This window comes from Pungitius pungitius, chromosome 9 (assembly GCF_949316345.1).
Source record: "Pungitius pungitius chromosome 9, fPunPun2.1, whole genome shotgun sequence".
NCBI classification, from domain to species: Eukaryota; Metazoa; Chordata; class Actinopteri; order Perciformes; family Gasterosteidae; genus Pungitius; species Pungitius pungitius.
The window spans coordinates 9,551,654-9,576,979 of NC_084908.1; the positions used below are offsets into that span (position 1 = coordinate 9,551,654).

The 25,326-nt window shown below is 42.6% G+C and overlaps 2 protein-coding genes across 3 annotated transcripts; one reads left to right on the plus strand and one right to left on the minus strand.

Moving 5' to 3' along the window:
• Window positions 1–17,323: 17,323 nt before the first annotated feature.
• fgf8b (fibroblast growth factor 8b) lies at window positions 17,324–21,387 on the plus strand. Its single transcript, XM_037472551.2, has 5 exons — window positions 17,324–17,965; window positions 18,057–18,093; window positions 18,673–18,853; window positions 20,177–20,283; window positions 20,512–21,387. The coding sequence occupies exons 1-5, from the start codon at window positions 17,907–17,909 to the stop codon at window positions 20,806–20,808; spliced, it is 681 nt and encodes a 226-aa protein (XP_037328448.1). The 5' UTR covers window positions 17,324–17,906; the 3' UTR covers window positions 20,809–21,387.
• Window positions 21,388–23,124: 1,737 nt separating this feature from the next.
• dpcd (deleted in primary ciliary dyskinesia homolog (mouse)) lies at window positions 23,125–25,260 on the minus strand. Of its 2 annotated transcripts, none has more exons than XM_062564350.1 (6): window positions 24,841–24,859; window positions 24,680–24,760; window positions 24,451–24,572; window positions 24,161–24,294; window positions 23,904–24,006; window positions 23,125–23,465 (listed from the first exon to the last, which is right to left on the minus strand). In XM_062564350.1, the coding sequence occupies exons 2-6, from the start codon at window positions 24,717–24,719 to the stop codon at window positions 23,376–23,378; spliced, it is 489 nt and encodes a 162-aa protein (XP_062420334.1). In that variant the 5' UTR covers window positions 24,720–24,760; window positions 24,841–24,859; the 3' UTR covers window positions 23,125–23,375. The 2 variants fall into 2 exon arrangements, with proteins under 2 accessions (XP_062420334.1, XP_037327167.1); XM_037471270.2 differs by lacking the exon at window positions 24,841–24,859 and adding an exon at window positions 25,135–25,260 and having other exon boundaries at window positions 23,127–23,465.
• Window positions 25,261–25,326: the final 66 nt, after the last annotated feature.

The window sequence follows — 25,326 nt, forward strand, 5'->3', positions numbered from 1 at the left end:
AAAACGTGTTTGCAATTACAGCAGAAATACAAATCATTCATCAAATACATAAATAAAACATTGAGTCATGGAAACAAAACTTAAATCATTCCCAACACGAACATTATAGAAAAAGAGAGTTAGAACTAGTCATTAGTACATTGCTTTCAAGTGAAGTTCATTCTTGACCACAGAGGAATCTCTCTGGATGGTCGGACTGAATCATCTTCATCAGTTTGCCTGCTTGTCATCGGAATGTAGATTGTCCAACATGTAAATGTTCAAAAACATTTTAAACATCTACAAATCCATGACAGAACATGACAAAATTTGAAGATCAGATGATTTGAACAAAAGCTCCTGAAACAAACTTGAATTGTTTTCCCTTACATTTCCCTTTGATTTAAAAGTCAATAATCAGAAAAACTAGGATAAATTGCCAGTGTTCATCCATTGGTATTTATACAATTACAAAAGTAAATTAATTAAGTAAATTAATTCATCCTCATGTTCCTAGAAGCCAAAAGTTCAATTAGACTTTTAAATGACAAGTTTTCATCAACTTTACAGGCTGTGTGAAACAGCCACCTTTGTGTAAAGTTGTATATGAAATCCTGGAGTCATCCAGAATGTTGAAGGACGTAATGTAGTGCTTCTCTCTCTCTCTCTCTCTCTCTCTCTCTCTCTCTCTCTCTCTCTGTCATCCCTTCTTACAGCCTTTAGGCTGAATGATCCATCTGTCAGCCCCTGCAATAGGGCCACGCAAACCCCCGACTGTGGCAGAATGGATCCATGTTGTCATATCCCTGCATGTCACAGAGGAGAGCGAAGAGAGAGGGCCGACCAGGCCCGTGTTTGGGAAACAGCAGCATCACATCTGGATTGTTTTGGGCCAGTGTCACAGCACTTTTCTGTCTCAGAAAATAGAGGAGGGGGGAGGGGGGGAGACGAGCTGGGTGATTGAGAGTCAACCTTTGGAGTATTTGATTTGCTGCTCAATGACAAATGGAAAGTAGAGTTCCAGTCCTGAGAGGACGAACAGGGGCCGTGTGGCTGTTCATATGTAACGTCACTCCCCAACAAAGGGCTCCTTGTCACTGAGACTACAGTACATTTCTGTGGATAATGCCACCGTGCACATGTGAAAACACACACACAGACACATGCACGCACCCACACACACGCAGAAGGCTCACCGCCTTGGGCAGGCAGAGGCTATAAATCAAACAAATAGCATCACAGTCTGGCGAAGGAAGCATTCCAACAGATAAAATGCTCTCCCACACAACAAAGCCACACTCACTGCGTAATTAATTGCAACAAATTACCCCTTCCTCTCCCAGTCGGCCCCCACCCCGCCTCTTTTATGGCACTGACAAGCGCACTACACGCTCCTGCGCGCGAGAACACACACACACACGCCCGCGCGCGCGCCCCCACGCACACGCGCACGTGCTCGGCCTGCACCCTTCATAAGTGCTTTAATGTGGCTTATTGCAGTGTGCGGTCCCCTTAGCCGTGGAAATATTCGCTTGACGGATGTGCTTTGTCGCCGGCGCTCCCCGGCGGAGGGCGGCTGTCAGGGAGGAGATGATAACATTAACAGGGAGGCAAGGCGATGACAAATGCCTGTTATCAGCGAACGAGGCCGGTGACAAATCGAACGGCAGCGCGCAGGCAGCCCCGGCGCGGCGTAATAAAAAAGAAGATGGATGGCACACCCAGGCAGGGCTCGCGTTAATGCGATTTCCACTGCTCTCCCTGACTCCCAATTAAGGCTGGGAGGGAAGGGTGGGGTGGTGTGGAGGATGAGGGAGAGAGATGTGCAGCCCGGGAGAGAGGAGATGGAGCTTGTTTGGAAGTAAAAAAAAAAAAAGAAGAGAAGAGGATATTGCTGAGGATCGTGCGGGGAGGAGAGGCCGAGGTGGACGTGAAGAGAAATAGAGGAGGACGGGGTAGCAGTGTGGGGACAGGAAGGGACCGGGAGGTGGATGCGCTGGCATATGAAGAGGGTGGATGTCCCTAAGGATGAGGCAGGAGTGACAGGAACAAAGTGGAGGCACCACATCAGAAGAAGCAGCTTTAATTGTCTGCAGAGCCCATCTGCCCCCCCCCCCCCTCCTCTCTTTTACTCACATCTCAATCAGGGCCATGTCTCAGAGGCTTACAGGGTTACGAGGTGTCTATTGGAACACCAACTGCGCCTTTCAAACAGCGACAGTAATCAACAAAACCTTTCTTTTTCTCTCTTTCTGCATGTTTTTTCGACAGGTAGGCGTTTCTTGATTAGCAGTATGGGGCGTGCCCTGAAAGTCCTGCATGCTCCCCTGGTTCTCTGTCGGCCCGGGACTCAAGGGCTGCTCCCTAAATCAGCTCCTATAAAAATAGAGCTGACAGACAGCCTATGGCCTTATAGGCAGACAGGGCTATAGAGATGAGCTACAGCTCTGTCCAGGAGGACTGTTCCATCCAAGGGCCCAGATGTTATCTCTTTGCTAAAAAGATCAGCGCAGGATATTGAGAAATCTCCTCAGGATGAGGCGGCATCTGTGCCTGAATACCCAAGGGCTACTGTTTTGTCACTCTGACAGTGTTTTATAAAAGGCTGAGGAAGCTGCGAAGACTACAGAAGCGAGGGCAATATATCTCCCGCTATTACATCTAGGCTAGGAAGAGAGGGTTGAAATGACAATGAAATATAGCCCTGCCTCAAAGGGAGAAAGAGAACAGGGTCTAAAGAGGGACGGCTGCGTCTCCTCGGGAGCCTGCAGGGGCTGTGCTCCAAATCAGAGATAGATGCACAGAAATCCCAGACACTAACCCTGCGCTATACTGCGGGAACGCAGAGGTGAAAAGAGGAAAATATGTGGTTCAGAGGGAAGTCCAACGAGAGAACAGCCTCTCTGTACCTTTGCTGATATTAGTCGGAAAGAACAAGGAGAAATTAGAGCCCTACGGGAGGAAAGGACAGAAGAGGAGAGGGGGGGGGTGTAAAGTCCAAACTCTGCAAGGACCCCTGCATCATTAAGTTGTCAAGTGTTGACGGGAGGCCCCCGAAATATGACTTGGAGTTATTGCTGTGGCCGGGGCTGATGATATAAGAATTACAGTACATGGATCATAGCCGGATCGATAGGTAGACAAAGTCATTATGGAGGGGGCTAGAGTTCAATGCCTCCCTGGGGCTGCAGGCGGGGACACAGGGCGTACATTTATCACCATATCAATGTGTAACACACAGAACACACAGGTGGGTGGCCGTGCAGTTGTATTTCGCTTGTTGCCCTTTATTTCCTGAGCTATCTGTTCCCGCCGTATTGATTGTCTGAGTCGTCTGCAGAAATGGAGCTCTGCTCGTGCGTCTGGACTTGGCCTTTATTTGTCAATGTGTTTGCACTCCGTGAAGGATGTCCGCACGTATGTGTGTTTACAGGTAAGCTAAATGTCTTGACACATGCACATCACTCAGCGGGGGAACCTTTGTCCTTCCTTGCTTTCTCTCTCTCTCTCTCTCTCTGCAGCAGAGGGATGGGGGAGCACGTGCAGGGCAGCATCGATCCTTTCTGTGCCGGGAGAAATTAGGCATGAAATTAAAGCTCCCATCAAAGGCCATGGCCGGCACTGTCACCTGATCCAGCACTATTTATACTCCCGGGAGATGATGATGATGTCTCCATCACGCTGATGATAACAGGACAGAGAGAAGAGAGAAAGGAGGAGAGAGACGGAGGTGGAGAAAGAGTCTCTCCCCGCCGTCCACGGTGCCACTGACCTGCCATTATTTATACTGCCAGGGCCCAAGTGCAAGGTTAGCTCCAGTCTGAGCCCCCCATAAATCACTGCTCTGCTGGACGGAGAGAGGCCGAGGTCGACGCCTCTCGCAGCCACAGCTCTCCGCTGATGAGAGAGTATTTATAGATCGGGAGGGAGGCAGGGAGACAGGAAGGATGGCTGTCTAAGTGGCTCATGTGGAAGTGTGCCCACAGAAACGAAGACATGGCTGAGAATATTGATCAAAATCACATCCACTTGTGCTTCAGCGTGGATTGCACGTTGAGGTGTGCTGTTTAGCAGTGATGCAAAGTCGGTCAGTGCAGACGTCACACAGAGTTGTGAGGAGAGACACCAGGGGGAGCCCACTGACCACACACCAGACCCCAGACCCCATGTGCTGAGTGAGCGCAGCTGCTTCCTTCACACCGACACACTTCCAGTTCAATTACCAAGTCCTTGGTCCTCACTAGGTCGCAACCAGTTAGGGACTTTTATATCAAATCTACAAGTTTAAACACACATTTCCTCCAGTCACATTCTGTTCTACGAAGTCCCTGCCAAGCAAAGTGTTTTGACACCAGCACCGAGGGGCCTGCACGGTGGCGTAATGACCAGTGGCCAAAGGCAGTCCCTTCTAAACACGGGTTAAAGTTCACCACAAGATGACTGGCTGTCTCTGAATCTCATATTTTTTTTGCATGCTGCCAGTGTGACTCACGCCGTCCGCCTCGCCAGATAAAATAAACGGTGGCTCTGCGGTTGAAGAAAGAATAACTTTAAAAAAAGATGGTTTTTGGGATCATTGTTGATTGTGTCAGTTTGTTAGAGGTGGGACGGTGATCTGCATGTTTACCAAGAGTTGTTTTTGATTGGTGTGTGTGTGTGTGTGTGTGTGTGCGCACGCGTATGTTGTGGGTGCATGGGTGTATATGTGTGTGTGTGTGTGTGTGTGTGTGTGTGTGAGAACAGGGGCAGCAGCAGCCTGCAGGTCAGAAAAGAAGGCTTGTGATTGGTTAAAAGCTAAATTGGCTGGATTACTGTCCAACACAAATGTATTAAATAGTGAGTCTTTTACCACTAGATTTCAGAGCAATTTTAACAATTATTAGACAGCTGTAGTAACTTTACAGAGTGAAGCTAAACTTAGCATTAGCTCACAACACTACTTACTATAAACCAGAAAATTTGGCAAATGTTCTTTGGTGGATTTTGTTACCATTATGTTGAGATAAATGTAGCTGTTGCTTAATTGTTTTTAATTCATAGTATTAATGAATGACAAGTTGGAATTTTGAACCATCTGACACAAAAAACATCAGCTTTAGCTTGGGGAAATTGTGAGGTTTTTCATTTATTTGTTCTTTTCTTTAACATTTTGGAGACAAAATACTTTTGTCAGTATTTTAAAAATAATTTACAAAATTGCAATGAAAATAATATTTGTTTAATTAGTTGGCATACTTGTTTTACATTTGTTTGGTTTTCCATACAGGAAATATATTTAAAGCTTCATTGCTTCAAGCTGGCTTCAGAAAACTAGGAGTCATAATAATAACCCTCCGCTGTTTTTGAACCTTTAAATTCAGAAAGAGGAACCCACACAAATACACTGACGACCAATTTCCTTTCACCTCAACCCTTGAATTAACTTTCACAATCACAAGACAAAATCCCCCACCCAGCCCAGCCGACACCCTGCCTCAGCACATGAAGGCCCTATCTGTCTGAGTGGCAGATAGGAGGGGTGTTTGATCGATAAGCACCACCCTCCCCTCAGCTCACTGACAGGTCCTGTCAAGTATCCAGCAGGACGCGTATCATATGGATCAACCCTTTACCCCCGCCACACACCGACGACCCCCCCCCCCACACTTGAAAGGGAGAACTGCTACTGTCACATACCAGTCAGGTGCTTTCAACGCACTGATAATATGCCAGGACTCTTATCCCGACTGTAACGGGTAGAATGTGTGTGTTGGGAGGAGAGCTGTTGACAGTTGGCTAGTATTATGTGTGTGTGTGTGTGTGTGCGTGTGCCCTTCCTGACCCCATTTTCTCCAAATCATTTCAGATCAAGCCACAAAAACACAGGATTTGGCTGTGTTTCTACATTATTTTTAGTATAACTGTGGACCAAACTTCCCAAAAAGTTGGACCCAAACTTGCAAGAAACCATCGTAAGTGGAAAAAAAGTCTATGAGGTTATTTTTTTTTTGTCCGCATATCACCAGAGGAAAGGTGCTCGTCAGCGAGCCACATCACAGATGCTGGAAGTGTCTTAGTCTTAGAAAACGGTGTTTGAGCGACATAAGGCTCACATTCTTAGCTGCTCAACACATCGACGGCCGGGTCCCTAAACTGGGACGCTGCAAAGCAGCCTGCAGGCTCCAGAGTTGGTGTCTTAGAGGGGGGGTTAAAAGGGGCGACAAGGTGATAGTGTCGCTGATTGACAGGTGAAGAGCGACTAAAAAATGCTCCCCTTTGGAATGCGACAATCTCCCAGCGTCCCATGTTGCTCTGCGTCCGACAGTGAATTGTTAAAAGCATTCCAGGCAGTTGGGGTGAGGGTGAAAAGAGGGTGAAAGGAGACGGTCTGGTGCTAAAAGAGGTGTTTGTTTACCTCTAAAGAGGATGAACCATACACTAACAGGCCTGAAAAATAATCACGCACAAAAGATAAAGATGAAAAACAAGAAAGGGGTGATTTTTTTGGATCGATTTTCTCACATCATTTCTCTGATGTTCTTGTCAAGCACAATATTCAGTTTGCTCCCATCCTTTCTATTCTACAGTAAAGCAAGCCAACCCCACATTTAGGTTTTTACTGAGGACAGTGGTTCACAAGAGCCTTGGTGGTCCCTGGGCTCCTGTGGTCACATAGACCCCCGCCCTACCATCCCAAACCCACCCACTGAGCCAAGGTGGTGGTCGCGTGATGAGACAAGGTCCTTTTTGGAGCGGCAGGTTAAACTGACCACGCGACGGTGGCAGACGGCCCCCCCGCTTACGAGGTCTAATTGGTTCCACAGGTTTCAGACTACAGAGGAAAAAGGGGAACAGGGAAGGAGAGGAGCGGAGGGGGGTCGGGGGGGGGGTCACAGCAGGGAGTGAGAGACAGATAAATGGCAGCAGGAGAGAAAGGGGGAAAGAGAAGGGCATAGGAGGTGGGATCGGGGCAGTGACTGCATGGAGAACAGAGTAAGACGCTGGGGGGGGGGGGGGGGGGGGGGGGGGACTTAGAACTCAGAACATGAGATCAGATAGATGGAGAAGACAGAAGAAGAGAGACAACGTAAGTTAAACTTAAAATCAGCAGTCTTATATTATTATGGACCTCAAGGTGTTCAAGGTGTGGGGGATGAATATGAAACAATTATATTAGGCAAATAGCATGAAAACAAGCACCATCAATGCACAATGGGAGCCAATGACACCCAAAGTGAATCCCTTATGTCCGGCCTGGGGTGTAATTTGGGTGTAACACCCAAAAGAAGGGTGTTGGAAATTAAAGCAGGGTTTTCGGTGTATTTGTGGGGATCTCAGGATATTCTGTCCTGAGTTTATTCCAGAACTGTTTTTGCGTCAAACATACTTTTAAGACCAGCGTCATTTGCGACCTCCATCAGTTGTTTTCCTTCTACGGGCTTGCTTGATTCACCTGGTTTGTTCACACATTGGTCGCGGATCAATTCCTTTGCATTTGTGGGTCTGTTGTGGTTGGAACGTAATGCTCAAACTCTTTTAAAAGCACAGACAGGTCATGGTGCACCAGCTTGGAGAATGAGGCCCCATGGCTTATGCCTGCTAAAGTTTGAAGTATTTCCCATTTGCAAAATAGTTGTTTTTTGGCTAGGATTGTGAAGTGCTGCTGTCTGCAACGCTTCTGAGACACACTTGAAAACACTTGAAAGTTGTTGAAGAATTATCTTAATGCATTAAATGAATGCTTTTATTATGAAGAAATCTGCCGTGTTTTACAATATTGTTCCATATTTAAGCTATACATGGAATAGTATGTGAAATAATCCATTTCACATGATACAACTTTCATATTGCACACACCACCCCACACAGTTCATTTATTCTATGGAACAGGGCCAATTCTGTATCTCCATGACATCTGTCCGAGACTGTCTAGACCACAGTAATAACACATTTAAACTCCTGAAGTGACTGGCATTACTATTTGACGTAAGGGGATCTGCTGTGTGCTTGCAAGGACCGAGTGAACAAGGTCACTGACAGTATTCCTGTTGGACAATGTATTTGAAGGGGTTGCTGGGTTGGAATGCTCAAAGGCCTTGTACTTTTTTACAGGATACAGCAGCTGTGGGAATGGAGTAATGCGTATATGGCATTTGAATATTTCCATGGAGCTCCTCTCAGCCTTAATCTACTCGAACCTCAAATCCCCACATTTTGTCATTTTCTTATCTCCAAAGCTATTAGATGGATTGTTTTCCTACCATGCACACCTTCTGCCAAGTTGCAGTACAGCTGGAGTCAAATAATGTCATGGATAAACTATTACGGTCCAGATGTTTTCAAAATATGTATCACAGATGTTAAATGGTGTATTCATAGATGTGTTATGAATGTGTCAAATATCTTGTAAATGTAAGCCTTTACCACACCTTTAAATTAAAAAGAACTTGAAAAAGTGTAAAAAATCTGGTTTCTCAACTATGTGTGAGGACTTTTAAAGGGTTATTGGACACTTTCCCTACAAATTTATAGAACTGAACCCATCCAGCTATTTAACAAAGTAATGAGAGCAACACTATAACTAGGTTGGCCAGTGAACCAACCACTTTGACTTTCAAGGACTCACAGATTTAAACATCAGTCAGAAGGCCGGTCCGTCCGTTCAATTCAATATCACCTTGTACCCCACACTTGGGGAGTTTTTCCTGTGCCGATGTGAGGGTTTCGGGACAGAGGATGTTGCATGTGTACAGACTGTAAAGCCCTCTGAGGCAAATTTGTAATTTGCGATTTTGGGCTATACAAAATAAAATGAATTGAATTGAATTGAATTGAACTACTTACTGAAAGTTGGATGTGAAGACTGATGCCACTCTCTTGATTTATTTACCACATAAACAAAACTGGTCTCAATCAAATTTAGCTAATTTCGCTGTTTTTATATGAGAAGTGTTCTTTTTTTAGACTTCTTTTTTTTTACATTTATGACACTGTTACTGAACTGCTTCAACTTTGTTGCACCTAGTGGTGATATGTAAACTATTCTGCAGACAGCGTGCACCCGTCAAGTGAGAGTGATTCATCTATGTTGAGATGCTTTGCTGGATCGGACAGTCATCGGTTGGCTCAGCGTCCCGGCAGAGATATTTTACCAGTCAGAAAGTGGATTCCAGAGATGTAAGAACAGACCTAATTAGCAACAAGTGATATTGTAATCACATATTCACATCAGAAAGGTACGTCCGACATTCCGTTGCACGTGAATGTTTGAAGTGTTTCCAGGGTCAGGCCTCAGTTGGTTGGAGGAGATAGGGGTTGAGAGCAGCCCATGAATCCTGCAGTCTCTGCAGCCACGGCATGGTAAAATAATTAAGCTGGTCTTTGAAGAGGACTAAACAAATACAACAGCACTCAACACCAGCCCCGTCCACTCTGCACTCTCTTTTCTTTTAGAGTGGACTTTCATTCTCTGCTTTCTCACTCTGTCACCTGCCTCACTTTGCGCCCCTCGTGTTAACCAGCCACCCACCACTCATATTTCTCAACCCTTCATCTTCCTTTTTTTGTGGTCTCTGTGCAGATTCTCCCACAGAGGATGGGTGAGGAGTGGGAGGGAGGGAGGCAGACGGAGGAAAGGGCCAGGTGATTCACCGGTCAGTTTTTAACATCTTCTATAGTTGGCTTTAAACTGAGAGGGGAAACAGAGCTGCTGGAATACTTAACGAGTAATCCAGCGTTATGATGCTATCAAAAGCCCCTCTATTAAGTGGCCTTTAAAACACTTGACAATAAGAAAATGGAAAAACTTGTGATATGATTCTTCCTGGTTGGCCTATTTTAGGTTCTGTGGCTGTTGTTTGATTATGACTCGAATGCCCCAGTTGTCAGAGAGCATGTTTTCCTACTGATATTTTTAGCAGGAAAAGTTATCAATACATGATACCGTCATAAGAAACATAAGATGATTAATACAATTATATGGCATTTTTTCATTTAAACTACTATACTGAGTTGTGTACTTTGTACATGCACTTTTTGTTTTTCAGGATTAAAACAATCAATTCATTTTAAAATTAGATGAAGCCTTTAAGCTAGCGGTTTCCCCTGTGGCTCCAGTCTAAACAAAGCTAACCACATGACAAGTGAGGAAGCCGAGTCCAAACCATTCTGTTGACCCCCAACATGTGTTGTGCATGTAAGGAAATCACACATGGCTCACACATGATATTAATTAGAATAAATGTCCATCAGTGTTGGGACCACAAAAGCCACACATGGCACTTGTTAGCTAGGAGGGTTAGCACACCAAGGAAAGTCAATTCCACCAAATTGAGCATCTGCGTACTTGACTACTCTCATTCCCACACGCCCTCCCTGGCCAGGGATATACATCCTAAACTTGAGATTGCCATAAGTGCACACTTATAGCAATCTAAAGCAATTACAAAGCCAAGTCACCACGTGAAACATGCTATAAAGCATAAGACTGTCCAACACAAACAAATCAACTAACAAAGACAGCGCACAGTGTGGTAACAATAGGATTAGAAAACCTAAAACTGAGCACTTAAAAAACTGAGGTTTTTCAGTAGTACCCATGGGGGTGGTATGGATTGTCACCAATTGCTCTTTTTTATTATATCCCACCACTTGAAGGAGTGTAAGGAGGAATTCTGAAACCAGGACGGTGATCTCATCACAGACTGGACTGATGGTGATGATGCATGAGGGACATTACGTTCAGCTCCAAAACTCCAGCTCCTCTTTCTTATTTTTCAGAAGCTGAGGCCCGAAAATGCTATAGATGGGAAATTTGTTCATCAGTGTGTGTTTTGTGGTGCCATTAATGGGCGCATTAAAGCCCCAACCCTGATTCTCTATTGTGTCATAACTGCTGCACAGTAGGTTTTGTATCGAGCTGAAATCTTAAATAGATTCATTGAGAGATGAATGAATACATGTAGATAGGTGCTAAAGATTTTTAAAGCTGCAAAATATGTGTCAATGTTGCAGCAGGGGAAAATAAAATGATCAAACTGTAATCTCTGTATTTAAAACAAACCAAGCGATTAATGGCTGGCCTTAGATTAATGGTCGGCCTTCGTTTGAGTCTCAGCAGCCCCAATGTGAAACTATAGGCAGCTGTTTTCAGCACATCATTTCTTACAAGGCCAGCATATTCTGTCCAGTGCATGGTTGAACAGGTAACATACTGCATTGCAAAGAACAAACTGCTATTAACAAAGAAGCTAAAAGAAGAGTCATTCTCCTTCCAGAAGTTGATGAAGGCCAAATGTGCGTTTGAGATAAGTGATCACGGGAGAATCCCGGGATTCATGGAACACATTGAAAGAATTCAGCTGCTCGGTACGAGTATCCGTTAGAAAACAGGTCCTAGAGAGACATTTCTTTTCAATCATTATTATTTGTAATTGTTTAATGCGCTACAATCTAAAGGTTATACCATTTGGTTTGAAGGGCAAAAGGCAGACAACTTGTAATGGATTCTCTTTTTTAACACAAATTTGTTGTTTTCTGACATGTCTACTACACTAATGGAGTATAATATTGATCAATATAAACTTTACATACTGTATATTTGGCATACTTGCATTACTTTATAGATGTATCTGCAGTCATTCCAAACATTTTAGTAGGACATCATAAAGGAAATAATTCATCATGAGATTAATCAATAAAAAGAGTCGTTATGAGACTGTGTTCGGGCCAGCTCCTCACCTTATTCCAGTCCATAGGTGACCTTCATTGATAGCCACAATTTCTTTCTGCATCTCAACAAGCTTTTTAAGCAACTTGGCAATTTACTGGGGAGAATCAGCATGTCAGATCTGATGCGGAGATTTGATGGATGCAACAATAAGAAAAGAGAGTGTAAGACAATGAGCAAGCTGAAGAGAGATAAAGAAAATCAGAGCATTTAGAGAGAGAAAAGTGAAGGATAAAAAGAGTAAGAGAGAGGCATGGGTTTGGTCCCCAGAGGACCATTGAATTTCCCTTCTTTCTTCCCTACGTTTTTCATGGTCCTCTCACTCCCAGGTCTACGCAGCTGTTTCAGGTCCAGGGGCTTCTTTCTCCAGAGCCCAGATGAAAGAGCCACCCTAAGCAGCCCTGCAGGTAGGTCTGTTAAAGTCATTGCTCTGGCTGTCCACTGCACAACACATGAAAAAAAAGGCAGAAGGAAAAGAGGGGGGTGTGGAAGAAGGAAAAAGAGAATGATTTGAAAACAGGGGTGAAGAGAAATTCAAAGAAGCGGTAAGGAACAGAGGATGCGGATGACTGACGAGGAGAAAAGATGAAGATGAAAAGATGGAAGGAGAGAGGAGGATGCCTGCCCTCAACCACGCTAGTTCTCTTCTTCGTCGCCCCCCCTCTGAACCCCCTGATACCAGGAATGATGTCTGCTTTTATTGACTTTGTTAAACCATTTTCAATGCTACTTCCTATGTGTTTACAAGACAGTAAATCACGCTCCACTCGGGGTGGGGTGGGGGACGGGAGAGGAGAGGGGGGGGGGGTATGGGGTGAAATACGGGGGAAACATCCAAGTCTCTGGGATGGAAGATCACTTTCAAGAAGCCAACGATAACCTTGCAGCTTTCTACCTGGGTGCCAGCAGGCCGCACACACCAACACACACACACCTCTTCACGGGGATTTGATGGGGATGCTACTGTGGGCCCCTCTGTCTTCATCGCTTTTAATTTTCGTCTGTTCTTACAAGAACGTGGAAGTTTTTTAAGACTCACTGACAATGAAAAGATTTTTGAAAACAAGCCCACTATGAGAAACAGCGAAACAGAACTGCTCCACTCAACAGTTGTTAAAATCTTCAACAGAGAGCTTTATTTAACACCACCAGGAACACCGCGCAAAGTCATTACGCAAACACATTTGGGTTAGGGGCAAAATTGGTGTCCCCTTAATCACTTCTACACACCGGGGTCATTCCCAGACAGTCGTTTCATCCAGTTAAAAAGCCATTCAAAGCTCTCCGCTGTGCACTGTTAAATGGGTAAGTACTTCGAACGTCATTCAGTGGCCACAACTTTGACTCGCTTTTCCAAATTTTCTCACCATGAATTTTTTTTAGGCGCTGGCACCGCCACATACACACTCATGCACACAGTGCACCAGATCCGCTTCACCGTGTGAAAGAGCATGAAGGGAAAACGACAACCATTCTTGACATTAAATGGGTACTTCTGATTTACTCAATATGTTGCAGTCAATCGTGCATTTGCAGGTGCGTCACATACAAAAATTCTGATTCATTGAGTCAAGAAATTGTTTACATTGCAAAAATACCTATAGTCTGCCATTAATGAATGTGAAAAACCATCTTGTGGGTTGCTATAAATGTTAGTACATCTTTAAGAAACAGTAATAAATCTTCAACTCAACTGTTACTATAATTACATTCTGTGTTATGTGGACTTTTATATACAAAAAGGGGTATTTGTGAGCTCAGTAGAGGCCAAAAAGAAAATATTAGCCCTGTCTGCTGCTAAAAGATTCAGCCACCCACTAGTAGATCATTATTAGAAGGTAATTAACCATCAAGGTTGCAGTTTAAAATGTTAATAAGTCATTCATAACAGGTTGAGTTTCCAATGTTTCAATAAGGCTACAGCTGAATTGAATGAGTCAGACATATGTTGTCATATGTCTTTAATAAACCAAGTCTGCAGTTGCAAATCGAAATGAACGAACCATTTGCCAGAAAGTCAGAGGTCAAATGGATTTGTCAATACTTTATAAGGAGATAACTTTGTATAATATTTTCTTATCAGTTTATATTATACATGTTTCTCTAAAACCAAAAAGGCATGTAATTAAAGATGTTTGCTTTAAATGTACCCCAATGGTGCTCCATGTCATGCAGGACGCAGCCCGGGGTAAGTGAAGCGGTTACCGGCACACTACGCGGCTCACGTTGTTGCAACAAAGCAGCAGTACATATTTACACCAAGGGATTGAAGAGTTCCTTTCTTCTTCTCTAAAGTCTCTGAGTTTAGCCAGCGATCGACACTGGGGACCACAGCATCCCACATCTTCTTTCCACACTAACTCTCCCTCATATTCTGTCCGTCTTCCTCACTGGCTCAGATTTTTTTCCTTGTCTTTCATGGTGTCTACCTTTCCATTGGCACTGCCTTACACAAGAGTGTGTATTTTTATGTGTCGCATTAGCTTGGAGGAATAATACCTCTCACTGAATGGCAGTCTGCACTGGGGCCTTTTCAGACATTCAGTCACTCTTCTTCTAAGAATAACCAATGTGTGTCTTTCCCAAAACGTTTCTCTTTTTACAGTGATTGCTGTTTTTGTGCTTTATTCGCTGATACCAGGGCTTTGTATTAGTTAGCAAACTGTGATCCAAATGTGAAAACCAGCTTTGAGAGAATAAGAGAAACGACAAAAGGAGTCGTGATCTGAGGCAAAACTTGGACCTGCGTCAACTCTTCTCCAACTCATTAGGAGGCCAGAAACGCTGGTCACTAGAGAATCTCAGGAGTGAGGCAGCAGCCAGTTAGGTATGTCAAGAAAAAAAACACAGCACAAAAACTGATCTGAGCTTTTGGACATGTTTCTGAGGAACCTTTCATGTACAGTCTGGAGAATTGTAGCCAAGCCTGTCTGACAGGTCCTCTCAACCAAATGCCATTTGAATTTGCAGAGACGGAATTTGTTTCTAAATTGTAAATGGCTGTTGTAGATTGTAGTGAAATCAGAGAGAAATAGCAAATGCACATTGCACGACCAAATGTTCTCAGACGCAGTATTTGAGATAAACCATCTAAGATGTTGTGTGTAATGAAAGGAATAGTTTAACATTTGGGGAAATGAACTCATTTGCTTTCTTGCCAGTTAGATGAAAGGAGTCCCGTGTCTGCAGACTGATACAAGTTAGCTTAGCTTAGCATTAAGGCTGGAAGCAGCTAGTCCGACTCTGTCTAAAGGTAGAAAATACCTACCAGCTCCTCTAAAGCTTGCTACGCGATAACTTGTTTCTTCAATCCACAGGTTGTGGGTTTACTAACTATTTCTTGGCCGGGTGTCTTGAGTTCCTGGAGTCACTGTAAGGTTGCCAAGCAACGAGTGTAGACTTACATTGTGAGGGGAATCAATATTTGCCTCTAACTTTCAGCAGATTTGTAAGAATTCCTTTAGGAGAAAAGGCGAGGTAAGAATCAGATACGTTTGGCACTTTTTCAATAAAATGATTGCTGATTTCATCCGTTAGAAAGACTTTTTTTAAAGAGAAGAATAAAACACTGACTTAAAAGAATCACATATTATCTGCAGGCATACTTTGTCAAAAACTGAAAAAGCCTTATATATAGATTTTTTTTCATTATTACACATTATTTAACAGCCGTTACCATAAAATCCAAGGTATTTTGTTTAAGGTATTTGATTTCTTATCAAAGAATATATATGAAAATGTAGGAAGTAAATAAATTTCCCTGCAATAAAGACTTGTGTCATTGTCTGGTCTCGGCTGACACAAGGCAAGGACAGGACTACGCTAACATGCAAGTAGCTTAGAGAGAATAAGACCTGTAATGCATAGCAGAAATATGACATTCAGCTGCTTTTGAAAAATGTGGTCGTTGACATATTGAGCAGTTTAGTGGATTGAAACTACCCAGTTATATGAATATTTTGAATGAATCCTGTCACTAAAATTTGCTTCAGAGAGTAAAAAGGAAAAATAAATACGAATTATAGACTTTTACAATGTTACAACCGTACAAAACCCAACATCTCTCCAGGTTTCCTCTTCCTAATCAGATTTTCTTTAAATGGCCGAACTAAAAGTGCTTTCAGACAGTCAAACAATAACTTTTGATGAGTCATTGTGTGATCTTCATAAAACTCAATTTCTTTAATTATCTTGCATGTGGATTTCAGATTTAAGATGTGCGATCATTGCTTCACAGGGGTCAGAATATGAAAGAACAAAGAGCTGAATTGTTCCAGCTGGTGAAATCACTTGTTACAATGTCCCACTGGAACTAATAAGGCAGGTCCTTTTTCACCCCTTAAATTCACTGCATTGGCTGAAATGACTGATTTACGGCTAAGACATTGACCAAATTCACATGATTATACATTTGATATTGCCTGCTCTATACAGCTGTGCTGTACAAAGGGTGCAAAGGTTTCCCATAGTGTTCTTACAACATGGGACTGCATTTGTGAAGACTCAAAGATTGGTTTTGGGCGGATGCGAAAGTTTTTGTGTTCAACTTTGGCCTAAACAATCCCACACAATTTGTGAATGACAGGTTGTATGTTCATGCCATCATCACCACACAGGACAGTGCTGGTAGGGGGATGGGGGGGCTTAACGTAACATTTGTTCTCCTTTTCAATTCTGAATCGCAAAGGTTACATTTAGTGCAAATATATTCAATCCTGCAGTTACACAACAAAGACAGTTATTTTGTCTCTTTGACAAAACACTTTGACTTAATTTGTAAGAGTGCATGTGTGTATAAACTTAATTAAGTGATGGAAGTCTTCCTTGTGTTGGATTAAAAAAAAGGCCTGCTGAAGATCGATCAAGTTTAGATTACTTTAAACCGTTCACCGCCCCATATCAGACGTCTGCCTGAAGGAAACCCTGCCGCTTTGTTGTCACAAAGAATAATTAAAATATAATTGCATGATGTAGTGTATGAGGCTGTGCTGTGCCTTCTGATATCAAACCAGGTTTGTGAAAAGTTACGGAAGAGCGATCGTGAGCGGGAGGCCATTTGTAGTCAATGCAAAGGCCTTAGATGTTATGTGAAAACCATTCTGTCATGTATTCACATGGAACACATATTACTTACATATGTAGGATGAAAAAGTACATCACGGCCCATCCTGAGGGACCACCAAACAACCTCTAACCTGCAGTCAGGGAATAAGTTAATGTAACTGTATAAGCCAGGGAATGTTTCCATGTGGACAATTCTGCTTAGAGAAAACTATAGTGCCCTGAGAGTCTACATGGATGAAGATACAGTAAAACAACATGTGCATGAGTTAGATTTACTGTGGTTTAAATAAATGCTTAGTTAAAAAACACTTTGGAAGACATGCTGATATTTTTATGGATCAAACCCACAAATTAGGTCCTTTCTTTGTAACTGACGGTGATTCATATTGTAATCTCTCATCTTGTTTAACATTCAACTCATTGATGTATTTTGTGTGGATTTGGGGGCAAATAGGTGGAGGCAACGTGTTTTATTAAGTATTCAGTTTCAAGTTGGCTCCAGCTCGAATGCTCCGCCTGCTTTCGTCGAGGATATTGACTTTCCCGCAAGTTGAAGTATTTGGGAGACAGATGCTGTGGACTGGAGGCGACCGCAAGAAACACACGTGTGGGAGGAATTGGTTGACGTTGGAGTTGTGCTGTGCATCCTATGGCGCGACCGCTGTGGCATTATTTCTCTGACTATCCATCAGACCAATATAGCCGTGTCGGTACCCGTTGGATTCAACTTTAAAAAAATATATTTACATCCGATTATTTTCACAGCACTCATCCGATCGCCGATGCGTAAAAACCCCTGCGTAAAACTGCAAATACTCACCTCTGTTCTGCTCAAGAATGCCACAGAGGCTTTTCTGACTTCAAACGTGATTCAAGAGCTCCGGTACTGAGAGAGTGATTGACACGGAGAGCTTTGATGGAGCTGATTCGGTGACAGCGACACCGGACTTTGCGTTTGGATTGGCGTTAAATCCCCTGGACTTTTTACTGTTTCGGTCGAGTGGATCCTGTATCTGCGTGGGACACTGTGGGATCTCTTAATTGTCACGGTTATCACTGTCTATATGTCACACGAGTGGGATGAAAGTGAGCTGAAATTCACCCCAGGAGGAACTTTATTTCCGAGAGCTTCGAGCACCGCATCAGTGGAGTATTCATGAAGCAATATTTGAACTATTACAAGATGAGGCTGAGAACATCGAGGTTGGGCTATTTGTAAGTAAAGAGGTGACAAGATAAAATAGTGCCATGTATCTCGTTGAAATTCAGTAACAGAATAATTGTTCTACTCTTCTTTCCCCCTAAGGTTACTTCAATTCACGGCGCTTTGCTTTTACGCACAGGTAACTCATATTTCCAATCCAATTAAAAGAAGATTATTGTTGCGTAAAGTTTTATAATTAAGAAGGTGAAACTTAATAAGAAGGCGCCGGCTTACAGTTGAGCGTCTCTACATCTGCAACGGGCTGCAATAACAATGACAACATTTTATTATGAGTGCTATGGCAATTGGCAACAATTCAAACATCTTGAAAAGAGGTAAGCTCCAGCGTATAAGTAATAGTTAAAACACATGTGGATGGAGAACGACTGCATAGAGAAAAAAAGAAGTCAAGAAGGGGTGAAAGATCATCGGTGGTAAAAAAAAAAAAAAACCTTTGAGGGAGATGTCATCCCAAAGGAACATTAAGCAACTCCAAACGCGAACTGTTGCCTTGCAGCAAATAAATGAAATTATTATTATATATTTATTATATATATTATATTATTTATATAATGCCTTAGGCCTTTGACCAGCGAGCTTGCGCCTCCCCTTAGTTCACGTTTTTTGCAGGCTTCCAACGATTGTAAAGTTTAAAAAAAACGGCGACATTAAAACGAAATGTAACATTTGGTGACATGTGTTTCCCATCGTCCGACAGAACACTGTGCAGTCCCCTCCTAACTTCAAGCACCATGTCACCGAGCAGAGCCGGCTGTCGGACCGCATGAGCCGCAGGTTGACTCGGACCTACCAGCTGTACAGCCGCACCAGCGGGAAGCACGTCCAGGTTCTGGCCAACAGGAGGGTCAACGCCAACGGAGACGACGGAGCGGCGCACGGTGAGCCCCAAAGGAGAGGACAAAATAACACCACTCGTGATTACCAAAAAACACATTTTAGTGTATTTTTAAATAGCAATATATCAGTTTTATTTATTTTTTAAACGTGTGAATATCGGTGTAATTAACGTAGGAATGTTTAGCTGAATCTCTCCGGAAAACTCTTTGGCTACCTGAGGCTTGCGTATCATTTAATATTGAATTACAAATAGCAGAAAAGGTGTGCAAATGTGTTGTCTTTGCAATGATTAAGAATATTAAAACTAAAGGCCCAGTGTGTCGTTGATCAGTCCAAATGGGTGACAGCTAAAGGCCGTCCTCTCTTACACTTCAATGCTTGTAAACCTGGGGGAAAGTGAGAAGTGAAATGTGTTCACGTTACACAAACACATGGAGCAGTGTGGAAACGCAGTAAAAAATGATGTTGGTTTTGGCCTCTTGCAGGAACATGTTTGAGTCAAAAACCGCAGTAGCAATAAACAGTAGTGGCATCCGTGATGGCATCCTTTATGGCCTCATGAAGAGGATTTCTTTCGTTAGTGTTTTTGCTTTAGAAAGTCTTTGACACCTGTTACGATAGACTTCAGGGCAAAGCTGTCCGACGCTTTAAAGAGTGCAGAAACCCTGTCACCAAAAGGATTTTGGTGTGTCGAGCCATCTTTCCACCACCATCCATCCCTTCCTCAATGCCCGCTGCCTGCTTTTTGGAAATGTATTTTATGAGGAATTTTCATTGCTTTACAATTCAATGTATGACTCAATTTATAAGGAGCGCTGAAGTCAGCATCTTCACTTAATACCTTTTCCTCTCCATGCCTCTCCTGTGTGCTCTTTTGTCTTTTTAATTTCTTGGCCTGCACACACACACACACATCATGGATACATTGGCTACACATCCTAAGTGGGTGTCACTTTTGTAACCAGCCCAAATCTGACCGCTGCTCTGTGCTTGTAGCTGGTTCCCTGGCCGCAGTATTCTCAGTCTCCCTCATCCCTCGTTTGAGCTGCATCACAGCAGAGCATTTACAGACCTTCATCAACAATCGGGCCATACAAAATCACTGCCATTTGGTGCTATTTGGGAAGGCTTGCTTTGTTAAAAGTGTCTACTGGACCATAAACGGGTTAAGAGGGGATCATCTTCATGATACTGGTGCAAACATCATTTAATTAAATATAGTAAGGACAATTCCAGTTTATTTCAGTTTCTACCATACGATCAGGAATTTATTTGACTCACAAACTGAAAAATAATAATCTTCTTTCGTGCACCATGTCACAATTGTGTCATCTCATTATGTGCGATCCGTTTTGTGTGCGCAGCTAAACTGGAGGTGGAGACGGACTCTTTCGGAAGTCGTGTTCGCATTAAAGGCGTGAAGACGGGATACTACATATGTATGAACAAAAGGGGAAAGCTGATCGGCAAGGTAATCTGGAATTTATAGTGGCTGCATATGGATACAGCATCTTCTTGCACTGTGTTTTCAGTTACGCATTGAGGCCAGACCAAATTAGATTTCTTTCATTTCTCTTAGCTGCCTTCTCATGGTTTGAATGGGTATTTGACCGTCTGAAAATAAAGACGATGTTTCCACTCCCTGGAAATCGTCCAACATACCTCAACATATACCTCCCGCTCTCTTTCTCCTCCCCAGCGGAAAGGACGAGGCAAAGACTGCATCTTCACCGAGATTGTTCTGGAAAACAACTACACGGCGCTGCAGAACGCCAAGTATGAGGGCTGGTACATGGCTTTCACACGCAAGGGCCGTCCGAGGAAGGCCTCCAAGACCAAGCAGCACCAAAGGGAGGCCCACTTCATGAAGCGTCTACCCAGGGGGCACTTGCTGAGCGAAAGGAGACCGTTTGATGTCCTTCCCCTCCGTGTCCCCGCGCACCCTTTAAGCAAACGGACTAAACATTCCCACCAGCAGCGCTCAGGGGGCCGCTGAGCGATGAAACCACGGAGGGAAAACTGTTGACGAACCAGCACAGAAGAACCACTACAAGGGGGAACAAGTGCTCTCAGAGGAATGAACTTTTACAGTCAAGTGCCCATACACGTCTTGCCTCATTTTGTGGACTTTGTGTAATTCTTTGTGCTGGATTGTATGTAACCATTGATTATCTAATCTGCTAGTCATTTCCAATTCAGACAAATTGTAGGAGGATTTGTATTGGTGAAGTCTGGGTGAGGGTGTGGGTGGGTGGCAGTGACAAGTACAAAAGAGCTCAACAATTCTTATGAATGAAAACCTCTGATTGGATGTTAGCCAGCTCAGCAACAAAGAATGTTAAAAATAGAAATAGGTACAATGAAGCTAGACCCGGCAGCTATCTGTGGATTTTACTGTGGTTGCAGGATCTGAGACTCATTGACATGCTATCCTGCCTTTAGGAGGTCATTCTGGATAATTTTTAACCTGATTTTTTTTCTACATATATAAATATATTTTTACTGTAAAAATGTAAATGAATGATGGAAATATTTATTGTAGAGTGTACAGTATATTAAAACCACTAAAGAATCAGTTCACAAGCTGCAAGGCTTTTCGTGGTTGTTTTGGAACGAAAAGCTAGCATGCATTGTTGGTTACCCCCCCCCCCCCTCCCAAAACTGTTGTTTTTTTCTTTTCCTCCAAGCTGGAGACCCAGATAACTGAGGGGCAATATCTGTGACAAGCTACTGAATTCAATGTGCTCAGCAAGTGAGACTTGGGCCTGAATGGCCTGAGCTATGCATTAAAAGCGATGAGGTCAGCCCACCATTTTGGTCCAAACAAAGGTTACCACCATGTAGTTGCATTTCTCACGATCGCACACCGTAACCCTCTGATCAAATGGGCCCTTTGTAAACCCTCATATAAAAGGGCATGTTATACAATAGTGGGTTCGAATAATAACACGAGGAGGGGTCACTTATCAAAAAGAAGCCAGTCACACAGGGAGGGGTTGGAGGGGGGGGGGTTGCAGAGAGGGTAGTTGAAGGGTTGCAGAAAAAGCATAGGGGCCTGTGTGGCAAAATGTGGCATCGGCTGAAAGGGGGGGAATGGCTGAGAAGAGGCATTCGGGGAATGAAAGGGAGGCAGAACAGAAACCCTCTTCCCATGAGCAGTTGAGCATGACCATCAGAGGCCAAACGACAGGGGAGGAAGAAGACCCTGAACAGAGGGGCCCGGCTGCTCTCACAGTGCCTGACCTGGATGTCCAATTTGTTGGTTGGTGTTTGCCGCCGCGAGAATTTGTTTTGACGGCAGCTCGAGCTTTTCACAGCAAGTTGTAAAGCATTTAACTAAATAACGAAAATGAAGACTTCACAATGAATGCTTTGGTATCTGACCAAAAGTCCTACTTCTTATAGAATATTTTTACGTAGAATTGACCAAGCTCCTTTTCAAGTGTATATGGATATAGATATCTATAAAGATATAGATAGATATATCAAATGTTTAACAAAAAGGTCCTCACGGCCATTTATAAAACAACAGGACATGCCGGTTTCAAAAGGTTTTCTTGTATTCCTGTTCTTTCCATCTGCAGGAAGACGAAGCACAATAGTGAGCGAGCCCTGTGCTTTTTACACTTGCTCTCTGTGGTAAAGTGGTAAAAAATGCAACAAAAAAAATGCCAAAATCACACGGTTAAAACAAGCTATATTTAAATGTATGGATCTTTTAAACAGAATTGTTTTTTTAAATCCACTGTAAGTATTTCTGACTGGACAGTGTTTTAAAAAAAACTACTACTAAATAATAGATAAATATCCTGTTTCAAAGCATTAATGCACAGAAACATTTTCTTCTGTACATGTCATATATACTCTAAAAGTATCTGTTTTTGTATCCGACCATGTTAGATAATAACATTTCGTCAGTTTGCAAACCTGCAATGCGACTGTCGCACATATTTCCAAGTTGCGTGTATGTCGTTTTAGCAGGAGACCACAGAGTCAGAAGGTCCTTTCATTGTAAAGGAAAACAGTAACACTAGCTTGCTCGCTGACTAGTTTCAGTAATGGCTTTCAGGGTGGCCCGCTACATGCAAGGAACATGAGGGTATTCAGTTAACCCAAATGGGATGTGCTCGTAACAGTGACCCTGGAACCAACAGGCATGAGGCATTGTGTGTTTTGAGTGTTTTACAGGGACATTGATGAAAGAAGGGTTGTAGGTTATGAGACCCCCACCAAAATTGCTCTCCAGTAGGTTTGGTAACAAGAAGCAAAGATGTACACTGTTGCGATACAATTCAACTTTTTAATGTAAATATGTATATTATCAAAGGGAAATCATTTGAGAAAACACTCATTGAAACAAAGTTTATGAATCAGTTTGTGAGATTTAAAAAACACATAATGGAATTCAGTGAATATGTCGGTATCAAAAATAAATGGAAGGACAAATTGAAAGACTAACTACTCTAATTTATTAGACGCTATCAACCATTGAATATACACTGTTCAAAGGCAATATATAATCATCCTCTTGCTCCTTAAGTCAGAATTCACTGAGTTTTGCCGTCAGAATCCCCATTCGCCGGTCACCTTTAGTTTCTTCAACTCCTTCAGTAGCTCGTGCTCAAGGGTTAAGATCTCCTTGGGTTTCTTGTACTGAGATAGAAGAGAGAAGAAAATGATTACTTCAACATTCTTCCGGTCGCTCTTCTTAAGATCCCTCACAGCTACAATGTTGGAAGAGCATGTAGTATATAAAGCAATTATCGTATATCAATAAGTATTGTAGGCATAAGAATCATTGCTTGAAAGTCAGAAACTTAGGCCTGGGTGACAGGTGTACAGATATATACCTTGAGTATATTACAAAAAAAGAGAATGCATCTGTTTGTAATCCTCAGGATTTGCATGAAATTGTAAATTAAACTTTAAAAACTATTTCTAAGGCTATAATATCCTTATCCCTGCATTCAACATTTTATGTTAGAATAGACATATTAAAGAAAACATTTATAATGGTTAGATCTTCAATTCAAAGGATTTTGCAACATAACGTTGATGGTATAGATACAGAAAATGTTGAGTCGAACTTACGCTGACAATTAAAGTGTTGTTGGTGTGAGTGAAGCTGAGGGCGGTGTTGTCCAACGGTAGCTGAATGCGATCTAAATCAGTAATACTGAACTTCTTATAATACCTGTGAAGACATAGAAAGGATGCAGTGCAGTTGCCATATTATTGTGTAGACAAATGTATTGTAAAGAGTGCCATCTATAGGACACAATGATTACATGCAACATGTGTGCAATGAAATGAAAGGAAAATGACCCCAGTTTTTTGTGCATTTTTACTTTTTGTTTAAGGTTTTTATGATGATGCATCTGTCAGATGGCTCCACAAATACACTAAAGACATCTTTGGGGTAGGGAAGGTTGCGAACTCTCCACTGAAAGCTGGTCTTTGTGTCTTTGCGCAAGAACACAGGCTGTGGAGACACAAGAAACATTCAAATCCATTTACCATCCAAAGCATTTAATAGTGTTTTCTCTAAAGTAAATCCAAACAAACAAAGATTACCACTTGAAAATTAAGGGGTTCATCTGTACTTGTGAAGTCATAGAAACAATAAAATAAAACCCACATTGAAGCAGTTCTCCCTTATATCCGATTCTGAGGAGGTGACAGGACCTGCAAGGGGCTCCCCTACCTCTACCTGCCATTGGCCCTGAGCTCCAAGGGTACTTTTATGACGCCACTTTCGTACTGAAAAGTAAAAGAAAAGATTCTAAGACAAACGTATTGCACTAAAAATCAGAACTCACGTAAGTTAGCTGAATGTGGCTCTGTGAAACTCAGGGCATGTTACTTACCAATTAGCTCATCTGTGTTTGAGTCATATTCCTCTGTCATTTCTTTTCCATCTATGAAAAGGAAGTGGATCTTTCTTTTTCCTGGAAGTAGAATTTGAAAATATATATATTTTAATGGATGCTTAAATGGCTAACAATCACCAAAAACAGCAGCGACTCACAATGTTGGTTACTTGTTAAGTCTTTTTCAGGTCGAGACTAAATAGTGCAATATAGTCGAAACAAGGTGTTGATACATTATTAAAGTATTTTATAGTTTTGTCGTTTACTTATGTCAAAATGCGATGTGTAACATGCTGCAGGGCAACTTGTGCCACCTGCTTGTTGCCTAGTGATCAATGTTAGCTGCAAAGCTAACGATAACTAAGTGAATAAAAATCACTCACGTTAACAGTTAGATAAAAAGATAAAAAGACTGGCGAGTTCACAAAATAAAATGCTTGTAAGCTACTCACCATCGTGTATCAAAGATGTTTTCTTTGATGATTTTAGGGTATCAATCCAGCTCTGCAAAGCCATGTTTCTCAAAATGTTACTGAATAGTAACTTCCGGACTGCGTAACCACAGCAACCGAGGTCATTACAATACATTAAGTAAATAGACAATCAATGATACGACGTTAATGAAACAAACCATGAATTATTCA